This window comes from Micromesistius poutassou (assembly GCF_964030765.1).
Source record: "Micromesistius poutassou genome assembly, chromosome: 24".
Lineage (NCBI taxonomy): Eukaryota > Metazoa > Chordata > Actinopteri > Gadiformes > Gadidae > Micromesistius > Micromesistius poutassou.
In genome coordinates, this window is record NC_140294.1 from 6,994,734 (window position 1) to 7,007,688 (window position 12,955).

At 46.3% G+C, this 12,955-nt stretch overlaps 1 protein-coding gene across 10 annotated transcripts in view; it reads left to right on the forward strand.

The window, feature by feature from the left end:
* Positions 1–12,955, forward strand: part of LOC311369502 (NLR family CARD domain-containing protein 3-like) — a gene marked incomplete at both ends in the record, with an annotated part of 312,051 nt that overhangs the window by 186,486 nt on the left and 112,610 nt on the right. Inside the window, one exon of one of the 10 annotated variants that reach the window (XM_084487677.1) lies at positions 114–287. The exons of the other annotated variants lie outside the window; for them this stretch is intronic. Coding sequence (XP_084343803.1) covers positions 114–287 — 174 coding nt within the window. The remainder of the gene's footprint in view (positions 1–113; positions 288–12,955) is intronic. 10 annotated transcript variants of the gene reach the window in all.

Below are 12,955 nucleotides of genomic sequence, written 5' to 3' on the forward strand. Positions count from 1 at the left end.
TTTCAATTAATAAAACATCTCTAATTAAAGTTTTCAACACGTCCTTTTATGTAAAAGATGTAAAATATTTTAATCCCAGTTCCTAACATGTTGTGTTTATTGTGTGTGTGAAGGCTGGATGGCTGTGATCTGTCAGAGAGATGCTGTGAAGCTCTGGCCTCAGTTCTCAGCTCCAACCGCTCCCATCTGAAAGAGCTGGACCTGAGTACCAATGATCTGCAGGATTCAGGAGTGAAGCTGCTCTCTGCTGGACTGGGGAGTCCACACTGTACACTGGAAACTCTCAGGTCAGTTTTACTCAACGGTCAAACACTTACAGAGGGGGGGAGGGACAGAGGGTGGGATGACACATGTGCACGAGTACACAAGAAAAAAAAAATCATCCGTGCCGCGAAGCGGTTTTCTATTTAAGCAATAGATCACGACAGGCTGTGAAATGTTCTCATTATACCACAGTTAAGGGGCGGTGTCCGTCCCTCCGCTGCACGTCGGGACGGACAACGCCCCTTAACTGTGGTGTAATGAGCACATTTCACTGACTGAAGTGATCTATTGCTTTTATAAAACGGTTACGTAAGTATGGCGAAATGAAAGTCATAGATACCCTCAATTTTGAAAAAGCGAGCTTGGTAGCTCGGTTTGCCGGCAATTTAGCCTACTATCGAGTTCACTCACCGTGTGCCTATTGCTTTACAACATTTCCACCCTCTCCATCAATCAACATATTTTTAGGCTTCAGTGAACTATGCTATTGCTTTTATATATAAATAAACAACAGTTCAAGTTAGGCGTGGAGTGATACGGATCTCTGTAAACTGAATGGGCGTCATAGCTGTGCGTATACGCTCATTATACAACAGTTGGGAACCAATCAGATCGCTTGATTTAAGCCACCCGTTATCTCTCATATCACTGTGGGGGGAGTTGGCATATTGGCGCCCCCTCCGGCTGCAGGCGCCCTGCTCGCTGAGAAGGTGCCGTCAGAGAAGCTGTGTGAGAAGTAGTGGTGGCTCGTTCGCGAACGAATCAGTTTGACCGAACGACTCTAACAAACAAACCAACCTGATTCGCCGCTCTCGTTCGTCGTCGTTCGTATCGTTCGTTCTCCGAGACTCCCAGCTCCGCCCACTAGTTGCTGAGTCGCGCTGACTCGCGAGTCGCCGTTCGTTCACTGACTGTGTTTAGCGGTGAAGACTAGAGGACTGAGAAGTCACGAGAGTCAGCCGGGCAACAACATCCCGATTCTGAACATGAAGCGCTCCTCAGCTAAAAGGAACTCAGTTAATGTTGTGTTGATTGATGACCGTTTGCACCATTGCACGATCGTGATTCGTTTGAGAATGAGAACGAGGGAGGAGCTGAGTCTGACCGACTCGGCTGAGAACGTGCATTCGTGATTCATTTGAACGAGAACGAGGGAGGAGCCGAGTCTGACTGACTCAGTGACTGAGAATCATGATTCACCGCTACCGGAAACGCGAACGAACGAACGAACGAACGAACGAACGAACGAACGACTCTTCTTGGCGAACTGACCGACGCAAACTGATTCATTCAAACTAATCATGAAATCCACCACTAGTGAGAAGGGGAAAGGGGAGGGGGGGGGACAGTTCACCTCTGGGTCTCATAACGGACAAGGGGGGGACGGGGGTCCACTGTTAGCGGATTGAAATCCTTATTGCAGCCTGCAGGGTTATGTGATCAACATACGGAGGAACGCGGTCGCTGAGCTGCCCCAACATGAGACATTAAACTCAGCTAGAACCGCCGCCCACCACGTCCACCATCATCCAAAACGTGATGTCAACAGACCAACAATAGTCTGAAAGCCTACAGAGACTATAGATAGTTAATGTGACGATCACGTTATTAAAAATAGACTTGGAGCAATGATTTACAAACTATCTTTTTGGGAGCATGCTTTTGCAAGTAGTTCGCCGCCCCTCCTGCCCATATGGACGGCCCGGTACAGAGCAACACTCTAATGGAATGAGTGGCTCAAGTCAGGCACACCTCGAATTTCTTGCAATTGAGAGGGGGGGGGGGGGGGGGGGGGGGGGCGCTCGGAGGGGGTCTCACCCGGGGTGTAATTCAATGTAGAACCGCCACTGCCTACCATCCATGAACAGATTCACTCACTTTAAAAAGGTTTAAGTTAATGTTTTGAATGCATAGGGGGCAGTGCTTCATTTGAGCCGGAACACGCCGGAACATGTTCCAGCACCTCCTGGGTCACTGAAAAATGAATCGCCTAAATGAAAAAAAACTATTACTGTTTGTGTGTAGAGTGTGGTTTTCTGTCTAGTTAGTCTTTATTCCCCGTTGAAGTTCCACTAAAATCTAGTGTTTGCATTTTAGTTTTGAGGTGAAAGATGGTAAAGAATGTGCACCCCTTTACCCTTTGTTGTTTTTTTACTCTACTCTAAAACTTTACAGTTTTAATGATCAAACAGTTAAGTTCCACATCAGAGGACGTTGAAAAGACTTACCTCCAGAAAAGTAATAGTTCACACACGTGTGTGTGTGTGTGTGTGTGTGTGTGTGTGTGTGTGTGTGTGTGTGTGTGTGTGTGTGTGTGTGTGTGTGTGTGTGTGTGTGTGTGTGTGTGTGTGTGTGCAGCTTGTCTGGCTGCCTGGTCACACAGGAAGGATGTGCTTCTCTGGCCTCAGCTCTGAGCTCCAACCCCTCCCATCTGAGAGAGCTGGACCTGAGCTACAATCACCCAGGAGACTCTGGAGCTGCGCTGCTCTCTGCTGGACTGGAGGATCCACGCTGGAGACTGGACACTCTCAGGTATGGAGAGGACAGCTCACCACTCAGGGACAAAGTCTCCTATGTTGTGGATTTTGGTCCAGGAAAGGCCGCCGAGACCGGATCGCTTTTAACTCACTTTATTTGGTTAAGGTTATTGGTCTATTGTCTATCGTCTATGAAACAAAAGGAGAGGAATGGTAAATAACACGCGCGGAGCGTCTCAGAGCTTAGCATCCAGGATACGCTGCTGAGAGATTCTGAAGCTGCAAAGGCGGAGTCTGAGTTTATGTATCCCAGGTGTGTCCGTTGCTGCCCCTAGTGTAAATGTTTTGTAACTTTGTCAAATGTGTTCAGTGCTGCCCTCAGGCGATTAGGAGGGGAAATTACCTCTAAACTATGCTTGGTGCTACTAGATATGGTTATGTGAGAGTATTACAGTAAAAATGTATCGCTAGGGAATATTACAATTAAAAAATGTCACACCTACAAGGATTCAAGCCGCTGCTAGATGAAGCGGTTTGAAAAGGCAGCTGTAACTCATGTTGTGTAGAACGTGATGAGACAGCAGATGACGAAGGTGAATGTTTTAACATGCTGCTCTCACTTTGTTTCCCCCCCAGTGTGGAGCACGGTGGAGTGTGGAGGCTGAAACCAGCTCTAAAGAAGTGTAAGTGTCTGTTTGATTCATCACAACACACACTCACTATTGGGATGGAAAGTCCATCCACACAGCAGGAGGTGACGTCCGCTCATTCACATGTGGACTTGTGTATCCATATGTGTAGCTATGTTTGCCTGTGTTGATGTGTGTCTAGTATGTTTGTGTAGGTGTGTGTACGTATGTGTACATGTCTATGTACTGTATGTATGGACCAGGTCTATGGTACCAACAGTTAGTTTCCAGCCTGTATGTGAGCTCAGCTGGTTCAGTCTGTTGTTTACACAGGTGGATCACAATGGATGTGTATTGGAACCTTTCAAAGTCGAATATCTTAAAGTGTGTAGAGTATAGCTTAGATATTACAGAGGATTAATCAGCTCATCATGATGAACATTTTGATGTATAATATGTGTATGTTGTGTAAATATTGCGGGAGTAGATTCAGTGTATACATTTTTCATTGTTTTGACTGGGACAACCACTCACACACACATGGGATTTACATTTACGTTTAACTTAAAACATCTTATAAACAATATGCACTACTATTTCTAAAGCTATAGCACACTAGTCCACTATAGTAGCTATCATCTGATATGATTTAGTCTTTCTATGTTCATTTTTGTAGAGAAGATGAACGTGAAACAGGAAGAACAGTACTAGTGATGATGATGATGATGATGATGATGAAGATGCAGAAGGGTTCAGTAGCTCATCATGTCTTGTTCTCCGTCAGATGCCTGTGAACTCACACTGGACCCAAACACAGCCCACAGACGACTCTCTCTGTCTGAGGACAACAGAAAGGTGACGGAGGTCAGAGAGGACCAGTCGTATCCGGATCACCCAGAGAGATTTGACTCCTGGGAGCAGGTGTTGTGTAGAGAGGCTCTGACTGGCCGCTGTTACTGGGAGGTAGAGTGGAAAGGACCTGTTCATATAGCAGTGACATACAGAGGAATCACAAGGAGAGGAGCGGGTGGTGACAGCAAGCTTGGAGGGAAGAACGAGTCCTGGAGTCTTGATTGTTATGATAGTGGTTACTCTGCCCTGTACAACGATAGAGAGACAGACATACGTCTCCGCCCCGCTGGCTCTACCAGAGTAGGAGTGTATCTGGACCGGCCTGCTGGCACTCTGTCCTTCTACAGAGTGTCCCCAGGTGGAGGAGGGTCCTCAGACACACTGACACACATCCACACCTTCAGGACCTCCTTCACCCAGGAGGACCTCCTCCCTGGGTTTAGGTTAGGGGGGCTTTGGCCCGGGGGCTCAGCGTCTCTGTGTGAGTTATAGTCTCTCTCTCTCTCTCTCTCTCTCTCTCTCTCTCTCTCTCTCTCTCTCTCTCTCTCTCTCTCTCTCTCTCTCTACGTCCGGGGACGGTTTAGGTTTAGGTTTGCGTCAGCGTCTCGTTATAGTATATATATATATATGTATATATATATATATATGTCTCTCTCTCTGTAGGAAAATGTGTGTGTGTGTGTGCACACACACACACACACACACACACACAAACGTGTGCGCACACACACACACACACTGCTTTTGCGTCAGTGTCTCTAGGGCAGTTCTCGCTCTCTCGCTCTCTCTCTTTTACTCTCTGTCTCTCTCTTTTTTTCTCCCTCGGTCTCTTTCTCTCGCATCTTTCCCTCCCCCCCGTGTCTCCCCCTCCTCCCCCCCCTCTCCCTCTCCCCCTCCTCCCCCCCCCCCGTCTCCCTCCCCCTCCTCCCCCCCCCATCTCCCTCCCCCTCCTCCCCCCCTCCTCCCCCCGTCTCCCTCTCCCCCTCCTCCCCCCCGTCTCCCTCTCCCCCCCGTCTCCCCCTCCTCCTCCCCCCGTCTCCCTCCCCCTCATCTCCCTCTCCCCCTCCTCCTCGTCTCCCTCCCCCTCTCCCCCTCCTCCCCCACGTCTCCCTCTCCTCCTCCCCCCCGTCTCCCCCTCCCTCTCCTTTTTATGGGGCTTCCTAAAAGTTGATGATGATGAATCATGAAAGGAAGAGACTTTAAGGATCTCCCATAGGGTTCGCTAAGCAGCTTTTATTAAGATCTCATTTTTAATTTGAAATGTATATTAAATACCTATTGATGGTAAATCACATGTTTTTTTATGCAACTATATATTTGTAATTTTCAGACATAAACATGTTTGTTCTATCGACTATGATATCATCATTGTTGTCATAATCAGATTTTATATTTCATTCATAATAACCAAGAGGTCTATGGGATAATGTTGCATGTTGTAAATGACTTTAAACTGAATCTTGATTCCTTTTGTTCTGTTGGGAACCAAACGGCCGCAGAACATGTTCAGTTATTAAAGATACGTGCACACCTGTTTATGATTAGTAAAGTCTGCAGCTTCTATTGTTTCAGTCCTTGTGTTTATTGTGTACATGTAAGGGACCATTTTTCTGTTGTATTTGTTCATGAAGCATAATGATAATAAACAACTCAGTGGATCAACTGAATGTTCTCGTGTGTTCAGCCCATCATCATTCTCCTTTTATTACTAAATAATGCTTACATAAGTGCCTTAAGATGTTTTAGTCTCTCTCTCTCTCTCTCTCTCTCTCTCTCTCCCCCTCCTCCCCACCTTCCTCGGTAACACCCCACCCCCCCCCCCCCCCACGGCATGTCGGACTGGCGGCATGTAACCGGGATATTTGGCACAGAGAAGACGGTGGGCGACATCTGGAGTTGACCAAAGGTTAGTGTGATATACTGTGCTCAAACAAACAGCTTCAACAACATGTTTTCTGGAACTCATATACTACGTTTACTTGTTGGGAAAACACCACAACATGTCTCCTTTAAGGATGAACTACTGCCACACCGCTCACATGACCGTTCAACAGGTAGCTCTCATGCGCATGCGACTGATTGGCGACTACTGTTGTTATCACGTGACACGCTGCGCGGATCAGATCGTGTTTATCTGATATCCGATATCCGATCCAGCGTACTGGGCCAATATCGGACCGACGCCGTGGATCGCATCGGGACGTCCCTGGTATCATCTATAGTTGTACGTGAGCGCTGTAAACAAGTGTTTCATGTTTTTTACAACTGCTTTTGTTTTGTGTTGCGGATTTTAGCCAGAGATGGATTCCTACAGCACACAGTCAGTGGCTGGTCCAAACGGTGGATTCATCCTCCTCAGCCAAACGTCAGCAGCACGGTGGGCAGAGACAGAGAGAGGCACAGCCAGCCTGCTCCCAGTACAACAACCACACGGGACCACACAGCTCCCACAACACTCAGGACCCCACAATACACTGATGTCACATACTCTGCAAGTAGGATAAAGGCTGCCTGTGGAGATGACGTTAACATGACTGCATGTAAAGTGTGTGTGTGTGTGTGTGTGTGTGTGTGTGTGTGTGTGTGTGTAGGTGTGTGTGTGTGTGTGTGTGTGTGGGGGGGGGGGGGCTCTTACGGTCTACATAGATGATCGATCGATGGATAGATAGAGGTACGAAACAAAACATCACAGCAGTTATAACATACATAACACATGTTAACATCAAATGTATAATAACAGAGCAGCTTTGGACTCACCACCGATATGGGGTCGGAGCGTCTTGTCGTACTCCTTCAGTAAGTTGTTGAGGATGTGAGTGGCGTCCGCCTGGTGGCTCCGGGGGGCCATGACCTGACGGACAGGGCCGTGGTGGGGGTCCTGGGGGTCGGAGCTGTGGTCCAGCTGGTCGGAGCTGGTGGAGAAGGAGGAGAAATACATGAAAAAAAACTTGTCTCTGAGATGGTCTCAAGACAAACGTTAGTTATCATGAGACTCATGAGATGGATTCATGTCGCGTGACGGCCTGCAGTAGCGGTGTGTGTGTGTGTGTGTGTGTGTGTGTGTGTGTGTGTGTGTGTGTGTGTGTGTGTGTGTGTGTGTGCGTGCGTGCGTGCGCGCCATGGATTCGTATCGTGCGCCAAGATGTTCATAAAACGCAAAAAGACAAAAGACGACCCCAATCCAACGTGCAGGAGAATGTTGAACTTTTAAACGCAGGGAAACGCTTGAAAAGGTCAATTCCTCACCGAGTTGCAAGAACGACGAGAAGTAATAAAAGGACGCCCGCCAACTCGTCGCTCATCTTCCCTCCAGCAGATCAGAGTATTCCGTCCTGAGCGTTAGAACGCGTCACACCGCGGCGCGCGGCGGACCCTCGGCTCTCCTCCGCCGTGAGGACCAATAATCCGTCTTCTCAACTTCTTCGTCGTCGTCATCGCCAGCCCTCCCGCACCCCCCCCCCCCCCCCCCCCCCCCCCCCAACACGCACGCACACACACACACACACACACACACACACACACACACACACGCACTACTTCTCCTGCGTGTCTTTCATCCCAGGTCCACGCAGGTTGGTTCCTTCGTGCTCGTGGACCTTTTAAAGGGTTCGGCGGTAGACCGGCGTTAGGAAAAAGGAATCCAGAAAGAGAATAAAGCTTTCTCCTTCTCCCTCGATGTGGTGGTGGCGCCACTTGAGCGACATGTGGAGCCGTGTAGTCCGCCAGGGAGAGAGAGAGAGAGAGAGAGAGAGAGAGAGAGAGAGAGAGAGAGAGAGAGAGAGCTCTTAATGAAGTATACATCAACTCTGGGCGGTGGACGTTGTTGGACCTTTTCAAACCACACCTGATTAAAGATATGTTCATTAATGAGCGGCCCGTGGGTGTACTTTATACGTTGATCATGCGATGAAATTGAACAAGAAAACAAAACCAATGTAATAATTGGAATGACGTAAAAAAGAGCCTACGGTACATTAAGTAAATCTGTTTATTGTTTTTTGTTAACAGGGACCATGTATAGAACAGGTTCTATACCAGGGTTAGCTGAACAGCTCACCTGGTAGGATATAGTTTATGCAATAAACCAGCAGACCAAGATAGAATTCCCTTCAAACATTGTTTGAAGGACTAGTGCACCCCCTGGCGGTAAAAAGAGGCGTTACACTCGCTCACCCACCCACAAATATCGATCTTTACAAGGGTAGGTAGTCTCTCTCTCTCTCTCTATTCCATTCAATTCAAAAAAGCTTTATTGACATGAGAAATATACATTTGCATTGCCAAAGCAGGTGAACAATAAAATAAAAAGGGTTAGAAAATAAAATAAAAAGGTAAAAAGGTCAGGTATATAATATCTAATATAATAAGTATAAAACGTTAAATACAAAATATATATACATATCAAATAGTATGCTATAAAAGTACTGTAATGACCTCATCTGTGACTTAGGAATGTCCAATCACAAGTACTCGTTCAACATTTATTGTTTCCAACCTGGTCACTGTATGGCCGTAACCAACGCACACCACAACACACACAACCAGCGGTCCATCGGAACACACGCCCACGGCGCGCTGAGCGCTTCAACGCGCATGCCCCCACCCTCCTGTTCTCAAGCCCCGCCCCCAGCTGACCGGGCGATTCGAACCCCTACACTGATTGGCAAGTAGAACATTCCAATGCATGCACATAGAACAACTGGAATAACAGACAAAGACATACAAACACATAACACATAACACACAAACTCTTAAAGAGGCCCAGGGTCGCTACAGTACTATAAAAAAGTAAAATGTGATATTATAAAAAATTACAAAAATGACAGTATCTCGTATGAACAGATAAATGAAAGATACACTCTAAATACACAGTATGTACAACATGGAGGATGTGTGCTATAGTGTACGGTGTAAAGAGTCCAGGGGGAGGAGTCTGTTTATGGGGAGCTTGAGGTCCTCCTCTCATCACAACAGGGGACCAATCTCGCTGCTGCGATCGCACACTGTTGTGTTTCCCCCAACAGGTCTGGCGGTTTGTGAGCATCTGGAGCGTCTTTAAAGTCCTTCCTTTGTGATCCGTGGGAAGTGTGTGTTCCCGATGTCTTCGTATGACCGGCAGGAGGTCAGGAAGTGCAGCTCTGCTTGTAGTTGGTTTAGTGTGCGGTGGGAGCACAGTCTGTGTTCTCTTGTGAGCCAGGTCTGTCTGTGGCGTCCCTTCTCCGTGGCCAGGCTGTGTTCACTGAGTCTGTATCTGCTCAAGGATTTCCTCCGGTTTGGGTCGGTCACGGTGGTCAGGTATTCTGCCGGACAAAAAGCAAGCCAATTGACTCTGGTTTTTGGTGGACGCTTTCCAATGTGCCAAATAGTTTTCCTTTAGTTTTCTTATCATTTGGTGTTGCCTGATGTGTTGATTGTTGGACAGAGTCCCAGGACAAGCTGGCTACGGGGACACTTTTCAGGGTGTAACTCTCTGTGGTGTTGAGAGCAGACCCGGTGGCGGCTACTTCTTCCGTATAGCCGACCACCCCGCCGCGGTCCCCGGAACCAGGTAGACCCTTCCCTTTGTCTACCCCGAGCACCCCGCGCACCACCACCCCGAGGAAGCCGGGCCCTAGGTGGGTGCAAACCACCCCTCACCGTCGTGAAGCTGCCAGGCGCACGACCCCGCCCTCTTCCCCCGATAGGTTTTCGGGACCTGAGTCAGGCCTGTCCGCCCCTCGTCGGAGGCCCTCGGTCTAGCCTAGCTCTGTCGTGTGGAGACCCCCAGTCCTACAGGCGCGCTCCTCTCAGTCGGTCCCTCTAGGATATATTCTAATTGTACGCTGGCGCGCTTCGATCAACTCCACCGGGGGTGACAAGCCGCCCCGGCACCTCCCCGCACCGCCAACGGATCGAGTGAACCCAACCTCTTAAACTATCGGACCGCTCCCCGCAGCATCAGCAACAACACTGCACCACAACACCAGCCCTTTGTATCATGAGCTCTTCACCTTTAGACGACCGGGAGAGCGGGTCCTCGCGGCCGGGTGTACCCCTCCTGGGTCACCCGCCAAAGCACCCAGTCCCAAACGGGGGTTGGAATTGCCTACTACAACACGTAGTCAGGTCGTTTTATTCCAATAAAAGTAAAAAAAAAAAGTTATACAAAGTAACAATGATAAAGTAAAAAAGCTGTCCCTAGAGTCTATCTATCTCCTACGTCCGACCAACAAGGTGAACAAGAGCAAGAGTGAGAGTGTCAGAGTGTGTCCCCACGATGTTGTGTGGTCTATTTCCTATTCTAATTGTCTATAATAATAATAATAATAATAATATTATTATTATTAATAATAATAATAATCTATAATAATAATTATAATTGTAAAAACACTGGCTCCGATTGGCTACCATGAAACACGACTCTGCCTCAGCCAATCATAATCGCTAACCCACTCGGTCTCCTAGCAGTTTGTGTGTGCAGCCAGGGGTGCGTTCGGATTACGCAGTTTATTCAATCAATTCATAGTAACGCACCGCATTTAACTGTCAGTAACGGTAACGCTGTTGTAATAACGGAAAAAGTGATTAGTTACAGTGAAAAAGTGAAAAAATAACGGCGTTATTACAAACACTGCTGAGGAGGCTGGTTGACGTTCTTCTTTCATGTGATGTTGATACTTCACCTGCGCGGCTCGCAAAGTTGCGCGAGTTCTATTTTGGACCAATCACAGCAGAGCAATCGCTCTGATCCACAGACACGGGACTAGCCTCCTGCGCGCACTAGGGTGGCCGTCACCGTGGGGTAGGGAGAAACGTCTTCTCCATTGCTGTGTATGTCGACATGTGGAGTAATTCACAATAAAGCTGACTTTTACTTTGACTTTTCTACACAGTACAAGACATTTATTAATATCTCTAGAAATAATTAGATGGTTTTCAAGCTAAATCTTTGCTCTTCAATGAATGTCAATGTTATGTTAGTTAATTAAATAAAAAAAATATTAAATCACTGATAAATCTAAAGTGCCGCTCGAGGCGTTGATTTTGGGAGGCGGGCTTCGAGGAACGAGGTTGTAGTTGAGGTTCTGTCTCCTGTTGTACAGTTTGCCCCTGAGGTCCAGACATTGCATTCACATGAGTAGGAATAACCAGCATTTACCATCAGAACAATACAGACCATGTCATGTAACTCTTCCTGCAACAAACAGTATTCACATGTCAACAGAAGCACTGAGAGATGATCAGCTGACAATATTGATGTGGCTACAGTGAAAGAGCTGTCATGTGTTTTAGCAGACGTCAGTACTTATACTTATTAATGTTGAGTGCGTAAATCATTGAGCAATGTATTGGTTGGGTTAAACAGTCTTCATTCTGTAAATACCAAACGTTGACTTCTGTGTGTCACTATACATACTATGGTTTATTACAATGCTTTTGTGATTTTGAAATTACAGCAAAGGTTTGTTTTAAGACCATAAATACGGTCAGGAGATGTTAATATGATATAAGATACATAATTATTAAGTCAGCCTGTTGCACCAGCTGTGCTCATTTCAACCTCAGCTTTCCACCACAGTGATGACTGTTACAGAAGGTACAGACCTTATCTAGTGATGGGACAGTTTAATATCCATCTGACCTTATATAAAGTTATAACAGCTTATTGTTAGTGTGGTTTAGAGCAGGATAACAGCTGACTGATATAAAGTTATAACAGGTTAGTGTGATGGTTTAGAGCAGGATAACAGCTGACTGATATAAAGTTATAACAGGTTAGTGTGATGGTTTAGAGCAGGATAACAGCTGACTGATATAAAGTTATAACAGCTTATTGTTAGTGTGATGAGCTCCATGTAACAACATGCAATAAGCATATCCAATGACATCACTAAACAGTGTTGGTCTGCGCTGACATGCAGTAATGTACTGATAGCATACACACACATGGTTATATTATGGTATTATTACATTATTATATTATAGTATTAGTACATTATTATATTATAGTATTAGTACATTATTATATAATAATAATAATAATTATTTGAATTTATATAGCGCAGTGTTTCTCAACCTTTTTTGAGCAAACGCCCCCCTTACCTTACCCTGATCCTCTGGCGCCCCCCCCCCCATTATTATTGTTGATTTTGTTTAAAAAAATAATAATTGCGACACTCCACTCCAACTCGTGCTACATTGCTTGAATAAAAAACTTCTGTGCCGTTTTGGTTTCTTCTGGACAAGAAAATGTGTATTCAGAGTTTTATTAAAAGGTTTTATTATTGAGCTATTGAAGTTTAATACGTAACAGTGCTTGTGTACATTTGTATTGGTTATTGGACTGTTAACCCTCGAACTAGGGTTCAATATGTGCACGAAAGACTCCCTTTGTCTACGTGACGTTGCCTAGCAACGCTGCGCATGTGCAGCCTTTATCCGCTTCGTTCTGAGTTGGCGAGTAGCACGTTTAAGTTCGCGGCCAAATAGTAATTAAAGTAGTTTGTTACTATACAAGTTAAGCGCCTGTAACATCAGTGTTAAATGCGTATGTGACGGTTGGTGTGCGTACTTTATGAAAGTAAGTGTTTATCGGTTCGCAGACGTAATGAGCGACGTTGCAGTGGTCTACATGTAATGCGCAATTAGCATGCTAAGGGGAGTTAGCTTTATTCAGTCTTGTGTTGCCTTACTGTGTAATATGAATGAGATTCATGTTGCTTAGTGTAATGCCCCATCCAACCAGTGGAAGTC